The following is a 27116-nucleotide window of genomic DNA, read 5'->3' as shown; positions in this document are numbered from 1 at the left end:
GGGTGTAATGTGATGCTAACAAGGAGGGTTAGATGAGTGTGATACTTGGAAAATCAACTTGTAACATACATTATTATCTAGATTTACCATGGCCTTCCTAGCATGTATCTTCACCTGGCACATTCAGTATTCCTTTCTTATTATTTAATATCTGTCTTCCCACTCTCATTAGAATGTGAGCTCTGCAAACATAGAATCTTTGTTCATTCTTTTTTTTTTTTTTTTTGTAGAGACAGAGTCTCACTTTACCGTCCTGGGTAGAGTGCCATGATGTCACAGGACTCACAGCAACCTCCAGCTCTTGGGCTTACGTGATTCTCCTGCCTCAGCCTCCGGAGCAGCTGGGACTACAGGCGCCCGCCACAACGCCCAGCTATTTTTTTGTTGCAGTTTGGCCAGGGCTGGGTTTGAACCTGCCACCCTTGATATGAGGCCAGCACCCTACGCACTGAGCCACAGGTGCCACAATCTTTATTCATTTTATTAACTATACTTACAATAGTGTTTTTCTTTTAATAGATACTTAATCAATATTTTTTAAATGACTGAAAGATGTATGATATAATTTGAATGCCAAATAGTTGAACATGTTTGGTCAAATACTAAACATTTGACCCTTCCTCTTCTAGGACAGCAATTATGTGGTGTTAATGAAATGACAGTGTTTCTTCTTATTTAGTCAGCAATTCCCTTCTCATTGCCCAGTATTTGAAACCAAAGGACAGAAAGACTGGTGCCAGAAAACAATATTTTCTGGTTGGTGGCCCATTCTTTAACATGTTGAATATAACCCACAGGCAGCTGAGGGTTGGGGTATGCTTATACAATACCTCTAAAATATATCTCCATAGACCTAATACCTAAAATTAATAATTTGAATATTTTTGTGGAAACATATAATTTGATTTTCTTCTATCTGGGCACAAGGTCAATTCTCCCAATTAAGTAAAAAAATTAGTTGTGTTCTATGAAGAAACAGAAGAATAGTGTGAATCAGGTCTACCTGCAAGGCCAAGGCTCTATTTACTTCAACAACTTCCACTATACATTTGATACTAATGTCAAGTTAGCAACTAGAGTCCACTCAGATAAAACTCCCAGGAGAGAAATCACCAAGGGCCTGTTAGTTGGGAGTTTTGTACCAGTTACAATGAAAATGTGTCCCTTCTTCAAATAGCTTGCAATCCTTTGCAGTAGAAAAAGGCCTAACTACAAATATAATCAGAGAATAAAATAACATACCACGTGATAAAGTGCTCATATTCTCTATGCCCCCAGCAAACACTCACCAAGACTCTGTACTTGTATTATCAGTCCAAAGCACCACCTGGTTCCCCTGGCTTGTACAGACTCAATTAAATATTCTTTGCTAACAGATTACTTTTCCTAAATATATCTTTTTCAGAACCTAAGTGATCCCTCCATCCTTTGTATAATTCTGGACTTTGAAGTTCCAATTATGTTGCTTATACGCTTACCATCACAATCAGCCAGGGCTGCAGAATGCTTTTAGTAAGTAGCAAACTTAAAGACTCACATTTATGTGGCTTCTGTACTGAAATGAAGCTGCCATTTTTCAGTGTGAATGTTTTTTCCTCTCATGACATAGACAAATGTTGATGTTTACTACAAGTTGGTACATTAGTTGCTAATTAAGTTCCTAGCTGCTTCAGCCAAAACTTGCTGTATTGAATCCAAGAAAAGAATGGCAACTATATCAAAAATAAGTTGTTGAGGATTTTGTTTTGTTTTGTTTTGTTTTATTAAAGGAAAGTTGTATATTACAGAATTTAAGGAACTTACATACTGGGAGATAGGAAACTTTCAGTCTTGGCTTCCCCCTAAGCTGAGTAGTTGAAGCCCCTCTGCACTTGTCACCCGGTTCTGGTCAAAGCTGTCTAAATATCAGCAATCTAAGCATGAGGTAATAAAGTTAAGTGTTGATCATTGCTCACCTTTGCATACCCATCCCCAAATTCCCAGAGGAACAAGTTAGTTCTTGGGAACCCACAGGGTCAAGGTTAATTTTAGAAAGTGTGCAGAGTGACCTCCTGCTGGGGTTCTCCGCATCTCTGGAAAGATACCTCCTTAGCTTTATCTCTCGTGTCCTTTTCAGCTTCACGACCCTGGCTGGGTCAGTCAGACCTGCTTGCACTCACCAGCGGAGGGTAACTCCTTCCTCTGCAGGTCGGGGTCTGTGGCATTTCTTAGCTTCTCCATGGGAAGTCCCAGATCACATGTCTCCACGCCCTGCACGTTGTAGCCGACGATGGGTCCGATTGTTGAGGCAGAAACCCCCTGGGAAGACAAAATACCCGCGGAAAGAGCGTTGCTAGAGCGTTGATGTCTTTGTGCCAGAGAGAATTCGCTTTCCTTTTCCATTTCCACCAAAGGCCTCTACTCACCAGCCCGGACCAAAAGGTGGCTCCTCCCAGACCAAACACACTCCCCGCCCAGCTGATTAGGATTGCTAAGTCCCCGGAAGAGAATCGAAACAGAAACTAGAGTCAGGAAAACTATAAAAACTTCCCGGCCTGCAGCTGGACTCAGCTCCCACCGGAGAGTCAGAGGTGTCGCCCCGGCCCCTGCGCGTACCTCAGAGTCCAAAGGACCGCGCCCACCAGGTGGCACCTGCCACGGCTACATTCCCGGGACGCGCGCGCTGCGCTCGGTGCCCTCTTGTCCAGGTGCGACCGCAGCCCCGCGCTCGGCCGGGAGACCCTGCGGCAGCCTCATCTCGGTCAGATACAGTGAGCAGACCCTGCTCCTCCAGGTAAGCAGCGGGCGCAGCACACACATTCCACCCGTCCACTCCCCGGACATCAACCTGACCGACCACCTACCTGGGAGAATCCTCCCTTCTGAGAAGGAAAGATGTCGAATGGGTGTTCTAAAGACATTAGTTTCCGCTATCTCATCGCATGTTTCAGGCCTAGGTTGAAAATGTACATCCAAGTGGAGCCTGTGCTGGACTACTTAACCTTTCTGTCTGCAGACGTGAAGGAGCAGATTCAGAGGGTGGTCGTCACCTCCGGGAACATGCGCGCCGTTGAACTGCTTCTCAACACCTTGGAGAAGGAGGTCTGGCAACCTGGTTGGACTCAGGAATTTGTAGAAGCTCTCAGGAGAGCCGGAAGCCCCTTAGCTGCCCGCTACGTGAACCCTCAGCTCACCGACTTGCCCTCTCCATCATCCGAGAACGCTCATGATGAATGTCTCCAATTGCTGACCCTCCTTCTGCCCACTCTGGTGGAGGAGCTGCTGGTTAGCGATGTCTTGGATAAATGCATGGAGAAGCAACTGTTGACACCTGAAGACAGAAATCGGGTAGGTGTCAGTTCACATGGCAAGTTTTGTAAAGCGAGGTTGCTTGTACGTTTGCCCCATTCTAAATGTGGTTTGACGTCTTTGGGCAAATCTGGCTCCCTCATTCTTTGAAAAGAGAACATCTAGGGCGGCGCCTGTGGCTCAGTGAGTAGGGCGCCAGCCCCATATGCCGAGGGTGGCGGGTTCAAACCCAGCCCCGGCCAAACTGCAACCAAAAAATAGCCGGGCGTTGTGGCGGGCGCCTGTAGTCCCAGCTGCTCGGGAGGCTGAGGCAAGAGAATCGCGTAAGCCCAAGAGTTAAGAGGTTGCTGTGAGCCGTGTGACGCCACGGCACTCTACCTGAGGGCGGTACAGTGAGACTCTGTCTCTACAAAAAAAAAAAAAAAAAAAAAAGAAGCACTTACAAATATAATTTTGAAATGTTAACAAAAAGGAGCTAATTTTCTAATACTTTAGCTGAAATAAACAAAAGAAGAGTTATTTTAGAATAGTGATGTAGAGGAATATGTAGTGTTTATTGAACACTTACTCTGTGCAGTTAGTATCGTTTTCTGAATGTATTATTACAGTGCATCTTGGAAATAACCCACTGAGAGTTCTAATGTTGTTAACTGCATTTTACAAATAAGGAAACTGAGGCAGGTTAAATAATTTGCTCACGGTCTCCCGGGAAGAACAGTAGCAGAGATCAGAATTGAGGTCTTGATGGTGTTATTTCATCTCCTATTCAATGTAGTTCAATGGGAGGTGGGATCAGAAAATTATGGCCCATGGGCTAAATAAATCCATCTTGCAATGGGTTTTGCAATTGGATTCAGTGTTGATGAAGAATTGGAACACAGTCATGCTCACATAATGTCTATGGCTGCTTTTTTTGCTCCAAGGGCAGTTGGACAGAGATGGTATGGGCTGCAATGCTGAAAATATTTGTTATTTTGCTCCTTGGAGAAAAAGGTTTCCAATCTCTGCCTTATATTATGCCATTTAGTCTTAGTTCAAATGGGGAAATTACAATCACACACACTTTTTTTCTTTATTCAAATTTCTATATTCTCTGGGAATCAACATTTAGAGAAAGTTCAACAAAAAACATGTTGCTAGTTGCAGTTTTTCATATTAATGAAGGAATAGTGGATTTTTGTTAAGTTGGCATTTTGACAGGGTAAATTTTACAAATAACTTTACGCTTAATGTGATGTTAATTGTTTCTCAATGAGTGGAAATCCATACTGTGAAGTATGTAAGTGCTGACCTATTTGAACCTGACTTATTCAGGGTTATAAGTTGAAAGTCGTGTTTTGAAAGACATGTAGGTAAATGGAAGGCTTCGTCTATATGATTTTGACATTTTCTTTCTCTCTTTTTGATGAATCAGTTATTTGATATCATCACTACAAAGTTCTGGGCATTTGATTGATTGGCTATAGCTGATGTGACTTGGTCTTCAGTGACTCGGTCTTTAGTGACTCAAGTTGATGATCTTTTGTAAACTTAAAAGCCACAGGGCCTTGTCTAAAGATCCAAACATGCATCCAATTTCAATGGCCAGTTTTCCCAACAAGTAAATTACTTTACACTGTTGTCTGCAATGTTTATGTCGTTTTGTGTATTGAGAACCAGCTAGAACGCATTATAGTAGTCCAGCTGGATATGACAAATGTGTACATCACTGTGGCAGAATCTTAATTTGGAAGAAAGTATGCAGCCTTCAAGCCAGCTGGAGATGGAAGATGGCATTTCCAGCCACAGTAGCTGTTAGGAAGTCCAGAAGCAACAGAGTCCAGTAACACCACAAAGCTGTTTATGTTTGGTGGGTATGATGTCCCGATTGCCAGCGAAACAGCACTTCTCCTTATTTACTCTAAATACTTCTGCCTATCAGCATCACTTTTGTCTTGCCTGGATTGAATTTCCGCCAGCTAGATTTTATCCAAGTTCTTGATTCTGGCAAGCTTGGAGGCAGCTAGCAGTAATGCAAAGGATTTGACACAAAGAAGATACAGAGTAAAGGGACTTTTGTGTGCTGGTAGCAATTAAGGCCAACGCAGCCTAAATTCTCCCTCAGATTCACATTTCAAAGGAGGCCCTGAAAGATTGGGGAACTACATATTTGAGATTTTCTAAGGAGCAATAGTGTCTCTGTAAGAGTCTAGAATATTTCACATTTGCATCATTTTACATATATTATCAGTTCCAAAAACAAGCTATGGCAGATGATGGAAAGGAAGCGCTATGTATGAGAGAATCTATAGTGATGTGTTGGTCATTGAAGAAATGTTTATCTTACAGCAGCAAGGCATGATTGGAAAATCATAGGAACTTAGAAGGGGAAGGCACAGATTTGAGGTCTATCTTTGCTCTTTTTTCTTTGTGTAACTTTGGGGCAAATTATTTAAGCTCCTTGATTAGTTCGCTCATGAAAACTGGTATCACAATAATTTATCTTCTTGCGGTATTTTAGTCAACATGAAATGAAAAATGGCATTTGTAAAAGAGCAAAAATAGTAAAAAGCTAATTTGATATGATGATAATGCTGACTTTTATTACCATTTATCTGGTTGCATTTCCTTGTAAATTTAAAGTTTCAGAGTCCATGTTGTAATTGAGATCTGCTTCTTAAAATCCCTAGATTAAAACAATTTGAAGGAGAAACTGTGTCTTGCATCTTTAAGCTCCCAGAATTTAGTCAGGACTAAGTATAAGATTGATGTTTAACATGTGTTGATTATTTGATTAATTGGCTGATTTGGGATTTATTTCTAAATAGTTTTCTGGAATAGGAATTGAAAATATATGAGTATTGGATTACCTTTCTAGGAATTGGAGAATACATGGATAATAAGCATAATATCTCCAAATTTGCTTTTTTGACAACTTAAAATAGCATTTAACTGAGTAATCAGGATCTCTAGAAAATAATCTTTCATTTTCATCTTTTTCTATTTGCCAGTAGACATTTTCTATTTCATCTGGTATTTTAATTTAAGATTCCCATTCTCATCTCCTTTGCCATTGATTACAATAAAGCTTCTGAAAATGATTTTATACTTAGTTTTGTGTCCAGCCAAGTGCCTAAAGAACTTGTGTAATGTATTAATTTATTCATTTATTTGGTTTGAATTTATTTATTTATTTTTTGTAATAAACTTTGTTGCCCTCAGTAGAGTGCCGAGGCGTCACATCTCACAGCAACCTCCAACTCCTGGGCTTAGGTGATTCTCTTGCCTTGGCCTCCCAAGTAGCTGGGACTATAGGCACCCGTCGCAATGCCAGGCTATTTTTTTGTTGCAGTTCGGCCGGGGGCGGGTTTGAACCCACCACCCTTTGTATATGGGGCCTGCGTCCTACTCACTGAGCCACAGCTACCACCCTGGTTTGAGTTTATTGATTGGCATCTTTGTAAGAAGCTATGCTAGTGGTCAAAAGTTAACAGCAAATCACGGACACTGTGTCATTCTTCTGACAAACAGGTTAAAAATGCCTGCTATAGGCACTGTTCTAAATAAAAGGGCAGTGATTTTGAACTGTTGTGCCATGAGAGGATCTTAGAGGTGCACCGAAAACTTTTAAAGAGCATTAATTAAATTATTGTCAAAAGAAGTTCAAAGCACGGTAAAGTATATTCTGTTTTGTTTTTTTTTTTTCTTTTGCAGTTTATTGGCCAGGGCCGGGTTTGAACCCACCACCTCTGGTACATGGGGCCAATGTTCTACTCCTTGAGCCACAGGTGCTGCCCAAGTGTATTCTGTTTTTAGTCTCTCTTTTTTGATTAACATAATTTAAGGATGCCACAGAAGTTTAAATACAGGTTTAAGTGTGTTGTGTGATAACAAAGGTTGAAAAACATTGTATTAGAGAGTCAGCGATAAATTAGTCATTTTAGAGATCATTATAATAATAACAATGAGTGAGTGTCCTTTACTGCCCTGTATCTTTTAGGATGCTTTCTGAAAACTGGGCACATCCATAAACTTACATAATCACAACCTCTGGAGCAGAAATGATTATCCAAACATTTCCATAATGTCTTTTTTTTGAGACAGTGTCTCACTTTGTTGCTCTTGGTAGAGTGTTCATGTAGTCCTCTTGCCTCAGCCTCCCAAGTAGCTGGGACTACAGGTACCCACCACTGAAAATTTTTTAGAGATGGAGTCTTGCTCTTGCTCAGGCTAGTCTTGATTGCTCAGGCAATCCACTCACTTTGGCCTCCTGGAGTGCTAGGATCACAGGCATGAGCCACCATGCCTGGCCTTCCATAATGTCTTAACATCAATTTGGATAGCTGAAGAGAGGTGCATGATTCAGCCCTACATAGTTCAAAGCATTAAACAACCATAGTCCTGGGGACACCATACACTTATTTACCTAAGGGACCAGAGATACCATGACTTAATGCAGTTGGAAACTTGAGTCCAGTTCTCCCGACATGAAGTTGAGTACCCAAGTTGGTTTCTCCCAGCATGTTGTATTGTCTGGAAAATCAGGAAGGATGGGAACGTTATTAGCAAAAACAAAAAGTACAAATAAGAAATTAGTTATGTCAGTGTGACTAATACTTACTTGGTTAAGATATTAATGTGCTTGTGGGAAACTTGGAATGTTTTTAAAACTCTGTTTTTAACATGAGTTTTGCTTCTTAATTTACTATTATCATAGAGTTAAACTCTACTGATTTAAAAAATCATAGTAATATTTAACTACTTATATAAGATTATTACAAAGGGAAGAAAGCTTTTTTATTAAACTGTGCCATTGTGTTGTTAAGCCAGTGCTTTATGAAAATACCATTGGTTTATCCACTGGTTTCTACTGGGGGAAAAAAAAAAAAAACATATCTAAGAATTTAGAATATGAAAGCATTAAGTTGTTTTATTAAAAAATTCATTTTATTTTGTATTGCATTAATTAGGTAATTATAGACTTCATAGTCATGAAAACATCCATCCACTTTTAATTCCATGTGCAGAGAACACTTCCAGTGAGGAATGGGCAGAGTGGGAATTATTTTATGGCTTGTTGCAATCTCAAGTCTAAATATTCGCCTACCATGAATTTCTATAGATATGTTGGGATCTAATATTTTTACATTGTTTAAGGAGAACAGATTAAGTTTAAAAAATTATATAATTGTTTCAAATGGAATTGATAAACTTTCTAGCACCAAAACCAGGAAGATTAATTAAAAATTCAAAATCTTGATGAGGCTGCTAAAATTGCATAGATATTATATGTAGATACACATTTAAGTAATAAGAATACTTATAGGATAAATGATAACATGATCCTCAAATGCCTGGACTCAATAGGGCAAGAAAAGATTGACAAATGTGATTATACAGTAAAAATCAACTTAACAGATTGAAGAGTATTTAGTCAATAGAATAAGCTTTGGAGTTTTTAACAAAAATATCATTACAGTACCTCACTCATTCTTTTTTTTTTTCTTTTTGAGACAGAGTCACTACAGTGCCCTTGCTAGAGTGCTGTGGTGTCACAGCTCACCGCAACCACAAACTCTTAGACTTAAGTGATTCTCTTGCCTCAGCCTCCCAAGCAGCTGGGACTACAGGCACCCAGCCACAATGCCCGGCTATTTTTTCTGTTGTTGTTGTTGCAGTTGTCATTGTTGTTTAGTTGGCCCAGGCTGGGTTCCAACTCGCCAGCCTCAGTGTATGTGGCTGGTGCTATAACTACTGTGCTATGGGCACCAAGCCCTCACTCATTCTTATTAGAGAAATATTTTCTGATTACTTCTGTCAGATATGTTTAAAGCTGATTAAAAGATAGGGTTTAAAAAAAAACTGAGAACAATTGAGTTAAAAGAAGTTGCTGAAACCAGTCTTACATTTATAGAAATTACTTATTAAAATAGCAAGTGATAATAAAGATGTTATAAACACCAAAGAAGACAAAGATTTCTATTAGGGTATTAATAAAGTTAGAGAAAAGGTAAGAAATGAGCAATAATCTTTTTAGAAAATACTGTGGGGGGAGATGGACTAAAATCACCTATTGGCAGGGAGGTAAAGTCTTTAGTTTTAAAATCAAGTACGCAAATCATTTCTAAATACTAATCCCAGTCAAGCTGAGAGTCAAATCAAGACTCAATATCATTCACTATAACTACAAAGAAAATAAAATATACTTAATAATATACTTACCCAACAAGTGAAAGATCTCTAGAAGGGAAACTATGAAACACTAATGAAAAAAAAATCACTGATAACACAAACAAATCAAATGAAAAATAGCTTTTAAAATATTGAAAAGGGGGCGGCGCCTGTAGCTCAGTCGGTAAGACGCCGACCCCATATACCAAGGGTGACGGGTTCAAACCCAGCCCCGGCCAAACTGCAACCAAAAAATAGCCAGGCGTTGTGGCAGGCGCCTGTAGTCCCAGCTACTGGGGAGGCTGAGGCAAGAGAATCGCTTAAGCCCAGGAGTTGGAGGTTGCTGTGAGCTGTGTGAGGCCACGGCACTCTACCGAGGGCCATAAAGTGAGACTCTGTCTCTACAAAAAAAAAAAAAAAAAAAAATTGAAAAGGATGCTCAGTCCACAGATTTTGCTTTTGCCCTGTAGAATCCAGAAATGTTAGTATTGCTGTTTCCTTAGTACTTGTGTATAAGCCTTTATTAATACTCATGTTTAATTGTTCAATTTTCCTAAAAGATAATTTCTGTTTAAATTTATTCACAAGATGTTTGATCTTACCTATTCCACTTTTCTCTTAAAATAGATATCTGCTGCAGAAAATAATGGAAATGAATCAGGTGTAAGGGAGCTACTAAGAAGGATCGTGCTGAAAGAGAACTGGTTTTCTACATTCCTGAATATTCTTCGTCAAACAGGAAATGATAACCTTGCCCAAAAACTGACAGGCACTGATTGCTCAGAAAGCAATGCAGGTATTTCTAATTTTACTAAGGAAGATTTTGCACATTTTGCCAAGTGATTTAAAGTTTTAAAACTTATAGCCAAAATACCAAACATTAAGATTTTTACAATCAAAAGTTTAAGGGTAGAAAGGATTTGATAAATCATCTCTTTTATCTCCTTTACAAATGAGGAAACTGACGCCCATGAATAGATCAACTTATCAAAGATCACAACTTGGCAAGCTCAGCTAGTATATTGGCAGTTGACCTCTAGTCCAAACACTGTATTGTTTGTCTTTTTTTTTTTTTTTTTTTTTTGAGACAGAATCTTACTATGTCACCCTGAGTAGAATGCTGTGGTGTTACAGCTTACAGCAACCTCCAACTCCTGGGCTTAAGCGATTCTCTTGCCTCAGCCTCCCGAGTAGCTGGGACTACAGGCGCCCGCCACAATGCCCAGCTATTTTGTTGTTGTAATCGTCACTTTCGTTTACCAGGCCTAGGCTGGGTTCGAACCCGCCAGCCCTGGTGTATGTGGCCGGCACCCTAACCACTGAGCAAAGGGTGCCAAGCCTTGTTTATCTATCTTATGTTGGAAAAGGATGATTGCCTGAAATTTTTTATCAAGATAATTTAGCATTGAATAGACATATATCAGTATGGAGGAAATATTTTAGTGGTATTACAACTCTGCTGCGTATTCTGGATATTTTAATAAATTTTTAGGTAGTTTATTAAGCATTTGATAAAAGGACTGCAATTGCCAACATACATCAACATTACTTAATGTGAGTTTTCAAAATTATTCAATATAGCGATAAAATAACATTTTATAGCTCTTTCACATATATATTTATAAATCTAATTTAATCTGCCACCTTATTTTTCTTTTTATAGCAAATATTGTATGTTTTATTTATTTATTTATTTTTGTTCACCAGTTTGTTTCAGTTTTTATATTTTATTATATTTGGAAATTAAGGCACATTTGTTAATTAATTTAACGTAATATAACTTTATAATTATCAATTACATGAAAAGTACATTTATAAAGTTTTATCCTATTTACATTTACCTGATATATTTATTTGTAACAATTTACCTAGATTACTTATGAAAACTGAGATATTAGACAAAGCTAGTTTCAAATTATTTGTATGTTACCCGCTTTTATAGCACATTTATAGTGAATATTGGGTATTCATCTAAGTAAGAACCTTAAAGTTAAATAGGCAGGTATTTTGCCAATTCCCCAGAAAGACATAGCTACTTTTATTATATTAATATCATAATATTGAATTAGTCCTCCTTATCAGATAGTTACACAAAGATCATTCTGTTTTTGAGTTTTTTGCTTCAAGACCTAGCAGAGATAAATATAAAAATGTCTAACAAATCAACCCAGGCAAAAATGTATCCTGACAAGTTTGAAGACATTTATATTTTCATTTTACTAGTGATTTTTAAACCAGCTTATTCATTAAAGAATTACCTAAGTCATCTGATCTAAAAGTCATTTGGGTTAATTACTGTATAGTTGATAGGAGCACTCCTGTAGCTAAGCCAATTTGTAGAATTCCTTAAGGGATTTTTGGCCAACTATGCTAGATTTAGCTAAATTTTATCTGCCTTAAGAAATAATATAATGAGGGCTGTGGCCCAAAGTTTAGGGTAAAGTAGTTTTGTTTAAAAAAAAAAACAAAAAACTCTTACTCTCTTTTTTCATTGTAAACTGAGATTAGCATGAAATATTCGTATGTTTTTATTTTACCTAGGACTGCCTAAATTGTATAAGAAAAACAAAATCTCCACGTAATGTTGAATTAACAACACATCTGTCTTTTATTTGCCACTCTGGTTTGATCTAATTTAATCTGCCACCTTATTTTTCTTTTTATAGCAAGTATCGTATATTTTAAAAAGTATATGTAAAAAAAATAAAAAGTTAACTGTTAATTAATAATAAACATTATAATCATTATAATTTTGTTCTGGTGACCAAAACTAACTAATGCAAATTTTGGTACTAAAAAGTGAGGTGCTGTTGTAACAAATATCTAAACCTATGGAAGTGGCTTTTAGAACTGGGTGGTGAATGGAACCTGGAAGAGTTTTGAGGTGAGTGATAGAAATATGAATGTTAAGGGTGATCCTATAAAGTCTCAAAAGGAAATGAAGAAAAACTGATTGAAAACTGGAAGAAAGGGGATTCTTGATATAAAATGGCAAACAATTTGACGGAAGATCTTGCAAGTGATGAAAATGGATATTTGGCTGAGGAGATTTCTAAGTAACAGGTTGGGGGAACATCTTGGTTTCTCTTGACTGCTTATAGTAAAATACAAAACAGGAAGGAGGGTGGCACCTGTGGCTCAAAGGCGTAGGGCACTGGCCCCATATGCCTGAGGTGGCAGGTTCAAACCCAGCCCCGGCCAAAAACTGCAAAAAAAAAAAAAAAAAAAAGAGGAAGGATAATTAAAAGGGGAATTGTTGAATTAAAAAAACAGAATTTGACAATTTGGAAAATTCTCAACCAATTCATATTGCAAACAATGAGAAAGTGTTTTTAAAAAAGTGAGAGTGTGACCGAACAACCATTTGATCATGGGTGCAATTCATGGACTTAATCTGCCATGTCAGCAGAAGCCAGGAATAGATATAGTATTATACCAACAAACACATGTGTAGTTTAAGATGAAGGGAACAGAGGAAGCAGGACAGAATGAAAAAAGCTCATTGGACTTCTTAGACTGCAGACCCCAACCCCAAGGCTATTTGACTGTGAACATGTACTATTTTTCAAAGACAGAAAAGTATAACCTGAAAGGCAATTCAGAGATCATCAACTCTTCTGCTCTCACTATAGGCCCTTGCAGCAAGGCTGTTTCCTTTTTGGTTCTGGGGAGGGGCTGCCTCTCTGGTTTTGGTGGAGCAGGATGACCCTGCCCAGTGCCTCAGAGGTGGGGCTACCCTCACAGAGCTGTGGAAGGGCCCTGAAAGTGAGCGGGAGTGAGGCTGCCCTGCAATGCCCTGGCGGTAAAGCTGCCTTTCCAGTGTGCCTGCAAGCCAGAGCATCAAACTAAAGAAAATTATTTTTAATCCTTATGATCTGATGGAATTTGTTTTACTGGGTTTTGGACTGCCTAGGACCTATCACCTTTCCTTCTTTCCTATTTTTTCCTTTAGCAATAGGAGGTCCAGCCTGTGCCTATCCCACCATGGTATTTTGGAAGCACATAATTCAGCTGGGTTGTTTTATTTATTTATTATTTATTTATTTGTTTATTTATTTATTTAGACAGAGTCTCACTTTGTTATCCTTTGTAGAGTACTGTCATGTCATAGCTCACAGCAACCTCAAACTCTTGGGCTCAAGTGATTCTCTTGTCTCAGCCTCCTGAGTAGCTAGGAGGACAGGCTCCCACTACAACGCCTGGCTATTTTTAGAGACGGGGTTCTAGCTCTTGCTCAAGCTGGTCTCCAAACCATGAGTTCAGGCAATCTACTTGCCTCAGTCTCCCATAGTGCTAGAATTATAGGTGTGAGCCACTGTGTCATGCTCAATTCAGCTGGTTTAACAGGTTAATAGTTGGTGGAGAATTTGCCTTATGAATTGCAACTTGAGTCTCATTCCTATGTGATTTAGATAATAATTAGATGAGACTTTTAACTTTAAAGTTGATACTCTAATGAGTTAAGATATGTGGACTGATGAGATGGAATGAGTATATTTTCATGCAGTGCGAATATGAATGGGGGGACGCAACAGTGAAATGGTGTAGATGTAATTGTGTCCACCCAAAGTTTTTATCTTGGACCTTTATATGACTCTCTCTGGAGACAGTGTTGTTACGAGATAATTAAGATTAAATGAAGTCTTTTTTTTTTTTTTGTAGAGATAGAGTTTCACTTTATCACCCACAGTAGAGTGCTGTGGCATCACACAGCTCACAGCAACCTCCAACTCCTATGCTTAGGCCAGTCCCTTGCCTCAGACTCCCAAGTAGTAAATGAAGTCTTAAGGGTGAAACTTTTATCCTGTAGGATTATAGCCTTAGAAGAAAAGGAAGAAAGAAAAGGAACATTTCTCTCCCTTACTTTTTTTTAAAACATTCGCATTTTTTGCAATATGATCATGTGATGGCACAGTGAGATGGTGACCATCTATAAAGTTAAAACAAAAAAAAAAGCCCCGTCATTGGCTCTTTTGGCATCTTGATCTTGAACTTAGTGTCCAGAACTTTGAGAAAAGATATTTCTGTTGTTTAAGCCACCCGGTCTATGTCAGCATGAACAGAGACCTGCAGGAACCCAGGCTCTGGGTCCTGATGCTCCTCACATCACATCACGGCTCCATCCCTGTTGTGTGACCTGGGCCAGGTACTTTCTCTCCCTTGCCTCAGTTTATTTATCCTTCTGTAAAATGGGGATAATAATATTACTTATTACCTATGTTTTCTAAAGATGAAACAATTTAGTATGTAAAAAGTGCTTATAAGGAAAGCACAAAACTGTTAACTACTGTATTATAATAATTAATCCAAAAATACTTAATATCTAGCTGCAAACATTGTCAAGGTGGCTTCTTACCCAAAGTCACAACCAGTTGTCTTCAGGGAACTCTCCATATAAAGTTGGGCATGTTTTCCCCTTATTTTTTAAGATGGGATAATCTAAAATGATATTTTAAAATTTTCTTTAAGACATCAGTTGTTTCTGACAGATTGTAGCTACAAAAGGACAGAAAGTCTTGTTTTCTTTTCCAGTACACACAGGCCCTTAATAAAACACCCAATACAGGTTGGTTGAAGGAAGAAAAGCCATAAGGGAGAAATGGAGGAAAGGAGAAAGGAAAAATATAGAATATTTCATTGAATTTAAAAAATCCTGAGAAATGCAGAATACATGAATTTAGGTTGACATTAAAGCAGATGTACATCTCGTGCGGAACACACAGTGAGGGAACAAAATGGCAAGAGCACAAGCTAAAGAAAACTACCAAATTTGCATTTTCATTAATTCAGCCTAAAATGTAACTTGGTATCACTGAATAAGTGGCTTACTTCCTAAAGGTGATGGTCAGATAAGAAATCCCTTTTCTTATGATTAGTATAGTACTTACTATATTGTCTTCTTAAATAAAATTAGACCATGACAAAGAATTACTATCATTTCCATATTAAAAGTGAAAATACTGTGTCATAACACAAAACATGGTCAAATCCTTTCAAAATGTCAAAGTGCTGAAATATATTAAAGCAAATCTCTACTAGAGCCCCCCACTTTTGTTTGTAAAATAATAAAAATAATAGCTATTTATGTGATACAAAAACTTGCATTGTAATGCAATTTAATTAGATTTCACAGCATTTAAGTATATCTAGATAACCTCTTTTGGAGAGAACCCAAGTTTGTTTTCAAAATAACCATAACTTTTATATATTGTATAAAAACTTGCATTGTACTATTGTTGACATTCTAATACTTATATTCACAGAGATGGAGAATTCATCCCAAGAAGGTGGTCCTGAAGTTGAAGAGCCACTTTCTTTAGCCTCAGATCAGCCAAGTCCAGAGAAAGAGGCCTGGGGCATGGAGAATAATTCTTCAGAATCATCTTTTGCAGATTCTTTTGTAATTTCAGGTACTTGACGCACATACATACTTTAATACACTATTACTGCTTCCAAAAAATAAACCAGTACACCGATGATGACATCATGTTCTATTAATCAATGGGAGAAAATTTAGGCATTAAGGTTTTTTTTTTTTTTTTGTAGAGACAGAGTCTCACTTTGTCACCCCCAGTAGATTGCTGTAGCGTCACAGCTCACAGCAACCTCCAGCTCTTGGGCTTAGGCAATCCTCTTGTCTTAGCCTCCTGAGTAGCTGGGACTAACAGGTGCCTGCCACAACACCCTGCTATTGTTTGTTGCAGTTTAGCCCAGGCCAGGTTTGAACCCGCCACCCTCGGTATATGGGGCTGACGCCCTTACTCACTGAGTCACAGGCACTGCCCATAGGCATTAAGGTTTATGAACATTTTTGTTAAAACAATATTTTTAGGGACAATTAAATTTAAATAATTGTCCTTTGGCTAAAATTCTTTAGAACTAATCCAGTATGAAGGTGTAAATCTGAACATATTTGCTTCTAATTTTGCTTTATAATGAACCCACCCTCATTGTAATGTGGTAAACATCGTAAGTGCACCCTATATTTCATGCTTTTCAAAGTACTTTCAAATACATTAACCAGTTTGAATCATCCAAAAACCTAAATTAATGCCATTACTTTTGTTCTTGTTTTGCAGACTGGGGTATCTCAGGTTTAGACCAAAACTAAGTCTGTAAATAGGAAGATGAACTGATGCTACACTGGGATTGGCTTGAATTGCAATAACTTATTGATGTGAGGACTAAATACCACTATGCCCACCTTTTTGGTACTGAAATAGCCCTAGAAGAACAAAATTAATTTAACTATTTTCCCCATGAGAGAAGTTTCCTCTTCTTTTCTCTCCATTCTATTTTCATGAGTAGTCACTTTAAATCTGTGATAATGCTAATAAATGTAACAAGTAGCTTTTTGCAGAAAAAAAAAAAGCCATGATATGTAGCATTTGTCCATATCTGTGGTGTAAATATTTCCATTTAGGCTCCAACATGTGGTCACTGGACCCAAAGTTGGGCAAAGATGTGCAACAGTGCGTCACTGTATAGCATTTCTACCATTAAGATGTGATATATGTGAATAGTGTCAAGATCAAAGATAATAGTAAAATATAGCAAAATGATTAAGATGTGGTGAGTTTTGAGTATTCATTGTCTTTTTAAATATAATTTAATTAGCTATCAGTTTATAAGATTTGATTTTTTTAATGACTGTGCATAACATTTGGTTTACAAGATTCCTGAAAATTTAGCAATTGGCTCTTGTGTGCCAGTATAAACTAACTCTACATCAATCCAAAGTTTATTATATTCCACTTAGAAAAGTGATAGAGTTGCATTGCAGGAAATTTGGAAAACGTAGAAATACACAAAGAAGTCATCCACGTTCCCACAGTTTAGATGTTAACACTTAACTTGGGCTTTTGTCCTTCCTGGTATTTTACATACCTGAATGTGTATATATAATGGCATTTCTCCTGTGTTCATTAGATATTCTTTTATAGCAAGGTTTTTAATGGCTGAATAATAGTTTCATCATTTTAATGCAATATAATTAGCCAATCACTGAACATTTAGAATGTTTCCAAATTTCTACCACTGTCATGAATAATGCCTCAATAGCTCTCTCTGTACTTATGTTGAAGTTTGCATCTTAAAAACACATTACATAATTAGAATTTCTTAGTCAAATGATTTATATAACTTTAACACATTTGATACTTACTGTCAAATTTCACTCCAGGAACTTGTACCAATTTACATGTTCTCTAGCAGTATGGGAGAATGCCTGTTTCTCTGAATTCTCTCTTACAAGAGTAACTAATATCACTATTTTCAATATTTGCCAATTTGGTTGCTATTACAAATGGTATTTTGTTATTTGAATTTCTTATTTCCATTGAAAAAATTTTTTGTAAGATTATTCCACTTGTCTTGCTAATTAACAAAACATTTTTCTATTAAGGTACTTAACTTCTTGCTAGTTTGTATGAATTATCTAAATATATAGGATATCAATTCTTTGTCATAAATAATACTAACTTTTTAAATTTACTTGCTTTTTATCCTGTTTTGGGTGCCTTTTTATTTTTTTTTATTTTAGTCTTATTTTTTGTTTTTTTATATAGACTCTAGATAGATAGAGTCTAACTCTGTTGCTCTTGGTAGAGTGCTCTGCATCACAGTTCATATAACCTCAAATTCCTGGGGTTCAAGCGAGTCTCCTAACTCAGCCTCCTGAGTAGTTGGGATTACAGGCATTCACCACAACTCTCAGCTAGTTTTCTCTATTTTCAGGGAAACACGGTCTTACTCTTGCTCAGGCTGGTCTCCAAGTCCTGAGCCCAAGGAATCCACCAGCCTCCCAGAGTGCTAGGATTACAGGCATGGGCCACCACTCCTTGCCTGGCCTGCCTTTTTATTTTTAATGTAATGCTTCTGAGTCTTTAATGTTCAAGGGAACAATGAGGATGAGAGAGTCTCACTGATATGCAGATTATGATTCCGCAGATATTCAGAGAGGCCTGAGAGTCCACCTTTCTCACAGGCTCAAGTGATGCTCCCCTTTCTGGTCCTGGACCACAATTTGAGTGCAAGGTTTTAATGTACAGAATATCAAAGCTTTTAAACTTTAATTTTAGAGGATTTCTTTTTCATTTGAGCAGCTGCACTTTCCTTCAGAAATTTCTGTAGACATGCCAAAATACACTATTTTAGATGTTGAGTTTTCATGTTTTAATAAACCTTCTTTATACACTATCTGACATCTCTGTGAGTTACCACATAGTTTTTAAATCCCTACTAGAAAGAACCGAAGACACAGGTGAAGCTGGGAGGTGATCTTGCATCTTAAATAAGGGTTTTTCATCAAAGGTTGCCAGCCTAATGCATCTCATTAGCTTATAGTTAATCTACTGTGAGTTTCAAAGTGAGCAAAAATCAAAAGCAAAAGTTTTAAAAGTTTTTCTATTTTTACTCCTTAATATAAAACATAAAGATGCATCTCGTGAAAAAAATCTGGATCTTAATAATGGCTTCAGGGACAGAAACATTTTGTTTTTTTCCTGTTAGGTTTCCTTCCCTCCGATCTATCTCCCTTCTTCTCTTCTTGTATAACTTCCTTCCCTCTCTTCCTTTCTTTTTTTTCGTTTAACAAATATTTATCAAATTCCTATCATGTGCCAGACACTTTGTTCAGTAGTGTGAATAAGTCAGGAATATAACAAATGACTTTGGCCCTCAGGGAGCTTTCCACTGATGGGGGAGCCAGACAAACAGTAGTAAGCATACAGCTACACTTGCAGCCACTGCTTTAAAGGAAAGTACGGAGTAATATATTACAGTCTGAGAGCATGTGCGAGTGCAGCAAACCGTGTGGAAGTCTGAGGATCCCATCCAGTCCACAACATTTTACTAGTTTTCTAGTCCACAGGATCTGTATGATGCCTGGATTTCTCAGGTAGATTTGAGAGTGGGTTAGTCTAATATGTTCTGGTTCTTTCTGGGGCGTTAACAAAGGGTAACTTTTTTTATGGAAATGTAGTGCCTTTGCTTTAGGCCTGTGCCTTAGACACTGCTGTTGATAGAGACTACAGATCATCCCAAGTGTATTCATCTTCTTATCATTCTTAAGAACTAGCAATTACTGACATGAGTAATTTGTAAAGTACCCTTAGCCCAGAGAAATTATGGGAGTTCTTTTGACTGAAGTTTTTGTCACACAATTTATGATAGACAGGTTTTACCTATGCAGGCATTCTTTGACAGAATTAACAGAATTAAAAATAAATGTGAAGAAGGTATTCCATAGTGTTTACTAGGCATTCGTCTGATTTTTTTCTGTGTATGTTTTTGATATTGATAATGTAGTATTGGTATTTTGAATTCCATTGTATTAGGTTAAACTTTCAGGCAGATGCCAAAGTAGCACTGCAAGAAACAACTTACTTAAGCTGCACACCTTCTGTAAAAAGGAATTTTCTTATGTATAGAAAGAAAAAAATGTGATAAATTAATTCTAATTTCAAATTTAGACTTTTATAATAATTATTTCTAAATCAGTTTCTAAAATATTGTTATTTTTCAGGGCACAGTGGGCTTGAGACATGTAGATGCTGTTAATTATTTATAGCTTTACTGAGAAGATTCTTTATGTATATTTAGCAACTTTTACTCCTTAAGACATCTACCATTAGTAACAATGGCCCACCCTGAAACTAATTTAAAATATATATCATTTTTACCCTAAGGATGATAGATTCAAATTCTCAGGTGAATAGCTGTGGAGAGCGGTTTTGTCACGTCTGCACACTTAGGGGTCCAAGGTATTTCTTCTTCCTTCCTTCTAGCACCTCTGTTGACAATCAACTGCTTCCTATTAAAAAGTGCTATTAATTAAAATATACCAAAAAGTTATTTATTTTTAATTTGCCACTTTCCAGATTTGCCAGATTTCTAAATAGCGTGGGGACAGTTCCCCAGCTAGTAATAGGAATTTAATGCTGGATGTTATATTCTGCTTCAAGTCACTGGTCATCTTATAACACGAAGATATTGCAGAACTTTGGTGTTTAGACTACACATCCCTAGAAAACAACAAAGAGATGCAAAGCCTACATTCATTTTCTTCTATTTAAATTTTTTAATTATAGAAAATAAACAATTATCTGGATTATTTGAATTTTATAAGCTTATAGTAAAATCGATGTACAAACTTTTTTTTTTTTTTTTTTTTGTAGAGACAGAGTCTCACTTTATGGCCCTCTGTAGAGTGCCGTGGCCTCACACAGCTCACAGCAACCTCCAACTCCTGGGCTTAAGCGATTCTCTTGCCTCAGCCTCCCGAGTAGCTGGGACTACAGGCGCCCACCACAACGCCCGGCTATTTTTTGGTTGCAGTTTGGCCAGGGCCGGGTTTGAACCTGCCACCCTCGGTATATGGGGCCGGCGTCTTAACGACTGAGCCACAGGCACCGCCCAATGTACAAACATTTTTAATTGCTACTGTTGATTTGTCAAAACAAGGGGGTAGTTATTTTACATTAAACTTTTTATTAGGCTATTTTAGGAATTAATGCTGTATAATGAAATGAAAGAAATTAGATTTAAAAGTAAACTTCAGCATGCTTCCCTGTGAAACTAGAAAACGCAAATACCATAGGTTGGCCAGCAGAGGGCGCTTTCACATTTATAAAGCGAATGGAATTTCACTGTTCCGGTGTGAAAGATTATAATGTAACTGTAGAGTGTGCCATGTGTGAATATACAGTGCGCATGACTATGGATGCATGTGTATATTTTGATTTATATATTCGTTCACGTGAAGATTTTAAAATTCCACCCCAGCTAATGAGCTTACCAACCTGCTTGTTTTCAGACTTTAATACCTTCTTTTTCATATTCCCCCATATGTTCCACTCCTTAGGTTTATCCGGTGACATTATGCTTTGGAATATATTGTGGATATATTTTGCATAGATCATGTTCTGTAGGAGGGGTTTAAAAATTGACCTTTATAGAACAGCCTTCTTCTCCCTGGCCCAATCTGTTACAGCACTTTTTTTTGTTGTTGTTTTGTTTTGCCTTTTTATAGACCAAAGTCCAATCTTAGATTTGGTCTATACTAATTTCTGTAAAAGTGCCACGAAATTTATCCTTGCACTTGAGGACCAGAATAATGTTCTATAGCACTAACCTCTAGAAATCTAGAGATTTTTAGAATCTCTAGAAATAAATACCATAGCATTTGAGACCTAAGTGGAAAAGATAATTGATACAGTAGCATACAATACTATGGTATCATGATCACCACACTTTCAGAATTGGTTTGAATTATTTCTATATTTTTCTAGATTTAATTAATTGCTGAGAACTAGCAGTACTGCTGAGGCAATCCAAAAAAGCAGATATTAATTTGAGCTGGGGGAGGGGGAGGAGAGAGAGAGATAGATATGCTGATGTTAATCTTGATGCTAGTTAAGGATTATATAGGTTTGTGTTTTATTTGGAACCTATCGTGAGCTATCTGGGTCAATTATATGACTTATAATTGCATAATAGTTGTAGGAGGATTGCTGTTTAACAGACTTCAGGGAAAAGGACATAGGTATTGTGACAGAAAGAAATCTCCCTAGTGAGCAGTTAATAAATACATTCTGAATTTATTTCCATGACGTTCATTTATTTATAGCTGCAAACTGAAAGCTTTTTAGCAGTGTTTAACAAAAGCGATGATTTTAATTTGAGTATTAGACCTTGCCTTCACTATTTTGGGACATGAATGAGGACTAGAAGCCAGAGTAGTGGGAATAGAGAGGTGAAGGTCAGGTAACACAGTATTATAGGAGGACCAAGCCCTGAAGCCTGTGCTCACCCTAAAACCTATTATAATCTAATTTATGAAAATGAGTTACATGCCTCCGAAGAGAAACAATAATCTTTCTGTAGCAAAAGAGACACAAGATCTACATATTAAAGGATGAGGGTAGAAGAAGGAAGCCGGGAGGGAGAAGGCTGACCAGAGGAGAAGGCCAGACATTTACAACAGCGCCCTAACAGTCCCATGCTGGATTTGTAAACAGAGGTGGCAGGCCACATTTCAGGCTGCATGAACACCAAGAGCAAAAGCACAGACACAGGAAAGCTCAAAACGTGGTGAGAGGCACTGTTCTGTGAGAGGAGAATATTTGCAGAGAAGGGTGGTGACTGAAGATTTCTGAGGTCGAGAGTGAATGGGTTGCTCTCACTGTAATTTTTTTGAAAATGCTTTTCTTAACACAAACACATTTTTTCTGAAGGATACCATTTATTATTTGAATAATTATGAAACGGCAACACAATGAATGCATATTCATCTCGGATGATGTTTGTAGGAAGGTCCTTAGTTAGGGAAATATATCTAGTGGGGTAGTGGGACGGCTCTTCTTGGCTTGTAATACGTGTGTGCACATCCCTTCCCAGCTCCGCTCAGTGACATCATGCTGGGAGCTTGAAATTGGCCAGGGTGGGAATATTTATACCGTGGAAACTGGCAAACACTTTCAAATCATATTCCCCTTGCTCCAAAGTATAATTTTTGAACATTTACCAGAATACCTTAAATGTATCCCCCCCATACTTTCTTGCTTGCCTCTGTTTACCGGCCATAGCCTTTCCGGAAAGGTGTTTACCAGCTGAAGAAGTTTCCAATTCACCGACTACTTTGCCACCCCAATCTTGTTATGCAAAGACTTGCGCCCCATGTGACCATATGGCTTATTATCCATGACTGACCCGACTCTGGGGCTTTCTGACTGAATTACGGACCGGCAGCAAATGAGTAGGTCATTCTGGTGGGTGTGGTTATTCTCACAACTCTGCACTTAAATAACTGCCTTTCTATAGTAGAATCCAAGTCCGATGGCAAAAGGGTATAGATGACACAATTTAAGCCAACATCATCACACATAATTCAAATTTAATTCCGGCTGAAAATTTTCAGCAGTAGAAATTCTATAAACAGGAGTAGAGTTCCGTGGATAGCCATGTGGGCCCGTGGCTCCAGGAGAGTGATTTTTCTCTTTGGGGAACTCATTTCCTAGAAGCTTGGATCCAGGAGAGAATATGCAAGGTGGGTGGAGGTGGCTTCTCTCCATTCTGCGGGAACACATGTTCCTTGGCACAGAGAGCAAAATCTGACAGACCAAAATGTGAGTGTGTGTGTGTGTGTGTGTGTATCCACATACATAGAGCTGAAAATAAAAGTAATCTATTTCCTCTCAGAAAAAGATTGTTATTTCAAAAGAAAAGGAAATAGATATTGTTAGTAGTATGGCAGTAAAGCCACCTGAGAAGCCCGCACAGTCCTGGTGTGTGCGGCCCAGCACGTGTGGTTCAGATTCTCGGGGCTTGGACAGTCCAGGCTGTGCGGATTATGAAACTGGATGGGGGAGAGGGGTAGCTAAAGAGGTGAAGCTGAAATTCATCGCAAGGTCAGAAGTAGAATAAACAGGTGAAATTAGACCTTGTAAACACTAACTCTGGAGAGAACAGGAGCAGTTAGTCGTGTTCCTTTCTCAGTGTGCGCAGAGCCCTTTCCTCTGTGCATCGTTTCCGGCCATAATGCAAAAACCAGTTTTCGGGAAAGAGAAGGTCTGACAGACTGACGCGAGGGGAAATAAAGGAGAGATATTTTATGGGGTGAGAAATGTTTCTAAGCTGAAAATAGGAGGGATATTACCTGGTAGGAATAGAAGTAAAGTCCAGTTTGTATTTTACCTGGCGAAGCTTAACTCCTTGAATAAACAATTCCTGTCTACTGGTCCACTACTTGTTCTAATAGCATTTTCCAGCAGAGGGCAGACTTGACATTGAAATAGACCTAAAAAGGCTTTCCACCAAGAAGGGTTTTTGTTTGAATTTTTTTTTAACTTCAATATTTTTGGTTTCTAAATGGTTTAAAAATATTTTAAAGTATTTAAGGTCTACAGTATGTTAAATATGAAATTCTTGGATTCCAGTTAATATATCTGCCTTATTAGCAAAATACTCAAGATGTGATTGCAAAATGAGGAAAATTTTTCCCCATGGCCTGTGGACTGGTCTTAGACACGTTCTGTCATTGTAAGCAAAGCTGTTCTTTTTTGCGCTGTTTACAGAATTATTACAGAAAATCCTATCTCTCTTAACTGGATGGTTATAATTTCCTTTCCTTCCAGTAGAGTTTGATATGAATAACTGCTTTTCTTTAACAGTTAGAAATTACCACCATTTTCTAAATCTGTTTCATAGCTAGCTTTGATATTTTCCCTAGAGGAAATGACACCTATAAAAAAGTTAACTAAACTTATTATACATTTTAGCTCCAATATTCAAAGCCCCCTTAAACAGCTATTTTATGATAATTTGTGATTTGTTTCTTTTCAAGATTTTTTTTTATATAATAGAATCATTCTCACAATAAATAGGAAACTGCTATTTATATTATTTTTTCAAAAGAGGTTAAGTCACTTGTCAGCAGTGGCTGAGTTGATATCTGGAGACCAATCTGTTGGGCTCCAAAACACAAATTCTTTTCATGGCAACACCCGCCTCCAATTGACTCCTTTTTACATGATCTACTTTAAAATCATAAACACATGACTTTATTCATCAGGAGTTAAGCCCAGATTGACATACTTTAAAAAATACAAAGAATGAAACAAGATAATCCCAAATAAAACAATTTCAGGAATTCTTGGCATTTAAACTCAATAGGTTAGTTCAATTTTGGCATCCCAAAAGCACTTTCTTGATCTCAACTGTGTGTGTACGTGTTATGTGCTTTTTAGAAAGTTAATGTGTAGTATGCTTTTTTATATATGTGTAATGCGCTTTTTAAAAGTTAATGTAGGAGGCAAATCTCTGGGGAAGGCATTCTCCATGTTATGGGAAATACTATTATTTCCTTTTATTATTAAATTTATTTCCTTTAGTAGTTGTACTTCTATGAAAGAAAAAAATATCAAAATGCATAAAAATTTGCTGCCTAGGAAACAAAATTATTTTTGTGTGGAGAAACTAGAGATTTATATACCCTAAAATGACAAAGAAACAGAGCTCTATATATTCACTTTCATTTTAATAGTAATCTCTTCCAGAATTATTGCAATTAATTTTGTACAAGAAGGACAGAAGTGTTCCTTTTTTATTCGTGTGCAGAAAAAGTTTAAAAATAAATGTGGTTGCTAAAATGTAAAGTTAATAAAAGTCTATCAATGAAATTGGAAGTGTTAGCAAAGTAAAATCATTTTTCTACTTCTTTTCTTAAAAATGTAAGTTCTTTCAGGATTGATAGAAAATTTGACATTGCAATAAAAATGTCTGTTGCTATTAAAAAAACCCCACTTCTTTCATTTCACTTAACATTATAGAGACAGGATTGCCTGTTTATAAATCTTCATAGGAATTATCAGCCATGTTTGGTGTTGGGCACAAAGCACTGGCTGGAGTTGGATTCAGAAATGGGAGCTCTGTTCCGTTCTAGCTGTATGATTTGGGTAAATCTTTTAACCTCTCTGAGCCTTGGTTTCTCACTGGATTTGAGGCGATAACAAGTGTTATTGTTATACACCACATAGGATGTTGTAGACATTACATCTGTGAAAACTGAGCTCAGTGTCTTCCTAATACATTATGGATTTGTTGGTTAGATTAAAATAATCTAGATAATGAACTTAAGTAATAATACCTCATTTGAGATAGCAACTTTAAAACTATTCAGATATTATTTTTGCATATTGCATAAATAGCTCTCTTAAAACTTAAGTATGGCAGAACAAAGCTTTGGGAAAATCTTGAGTTTACATATACATGAAGTAAGTTTAAGATTATGGCTTAACCCAGTGGTTCTCAACCTGTGGGTCGCGACCCACAGGAACTGTATTAAAGGGCCCCGGCATAAGGAAGGTTGACAACCACGGGCTTAATGAGTAGTGGTTATAAAATGAAGTGAAAGTCAAATATCATTTTCATTTCTGTTACACTTGGTGGAAAATGTAATGAGCCATTTTTCAGTTTTAGTATTTTTCAGTACTTTTGCTATTTTCTTCAGCTCGCCATGCAACATTTAAAACAACAAATGAGAAGTATGTCAAAATTCACTTTTATGCCTCAAAAATCTTGGCCTATATTTCTAGATGTAGAATTATCCTTGCAATGACATTTTCCTCATCTCGTTTTACACCTTGCCTTTTCCTTACGAATCATATTCTCTTTTCATCAGTACATCTGCCCAGAATGCTCCTCTTCTGACAGTTCTATCCCACACTCGCCTCTAAGCTTCTAACAAGGCATACCTGTGGGAATTGCAAAGTGCCATATTTAAAAGCTCTCAGTGAGATATACAGGTTTTCCCGTGTGATCATTAGCGACTCCTCAAATCTGAGTTTTGGAGCTAATCTCTGACAACTGATAAGCACAGTATTTTCACATTAGTATATTTATGTTGTACTAATATACTTAAACAGTTATGTATGTCCGCTGAGGATTTTTCTACAAATTTATCATCTGCTTTCTTTACTTTTTAAAGAAAGATGTCTTATGTACTTGATTGGCATTGGCTGTAATTCCATTCTGTCTCCCCAGCTAACTAGCTTATTCAAATCCAAAGGGAAATGTCATAAACAGATTCTCAGAGGAAAACTAGTCAGCAGTAAAAAGGAACAAATTCCTGCTATGCATAACAACATGGACGAATCTCAGACATCTTAAATTAATCTCAA

The 27116-nt window shown here is 37.4% G+C and overlaps 1 protein-coding gene across 2 annotated transcripts in view; it reads left to right on the top strand.

Annotated features, from left to right (window-relative positions):
• The first annotated feature begins 2482 nt into the window (after window positions 1-2482).
• The window catches only part of IFIH1 (interferon induced with helicase C domain 1), a 66987-nt gene continuing 42353 nt past the window's right edge, over window positions 2483-27116 (top strand). Inside the window, exons 1-4 of one of the 2 annotated variants that reach the window (XM_053597772.1) lie at window positions 2484-2773; window positions 2996-3327; window positions 10066-10234; window positions 15702-15848. In XM_053597772.1, coding sequence (XP_053453747.1) covers window positions 3040-3327; window positions 10066-10234; window positions 15702-15848 — 604 coding nt within the window. In that variant the 5' untranslated portion in view covers window positions 2484-2773; window positions 2996-3039. Of the gene's footprint in view, window positions 3328-10065; window positions 10235-15701; window positions 15849-27116 lie in introns of both variants that reach the window. The other variant, XM_053597771.1, reaches the window with a different exon arrangement.

Source organism: Nycticebus coucang, chromosome 7 (genome assembly GCF_027406575.1).
Source record: "Nycticebus coucang isolate mNycCou1 chromosome 7, mNycCou1.pri, whole genome shotgun sequence".
Taxonomy (NCBI): Eukaryota; Metazoa; Chordata; class Mammalia; order Primates; family Lorisidae; genus Nycticebus; species Nycticebus coucang.
Note: the sequence above shows the minus strand (reverse complement) of the source record. Positions and strands in the feature narration are given on the sequence as shown.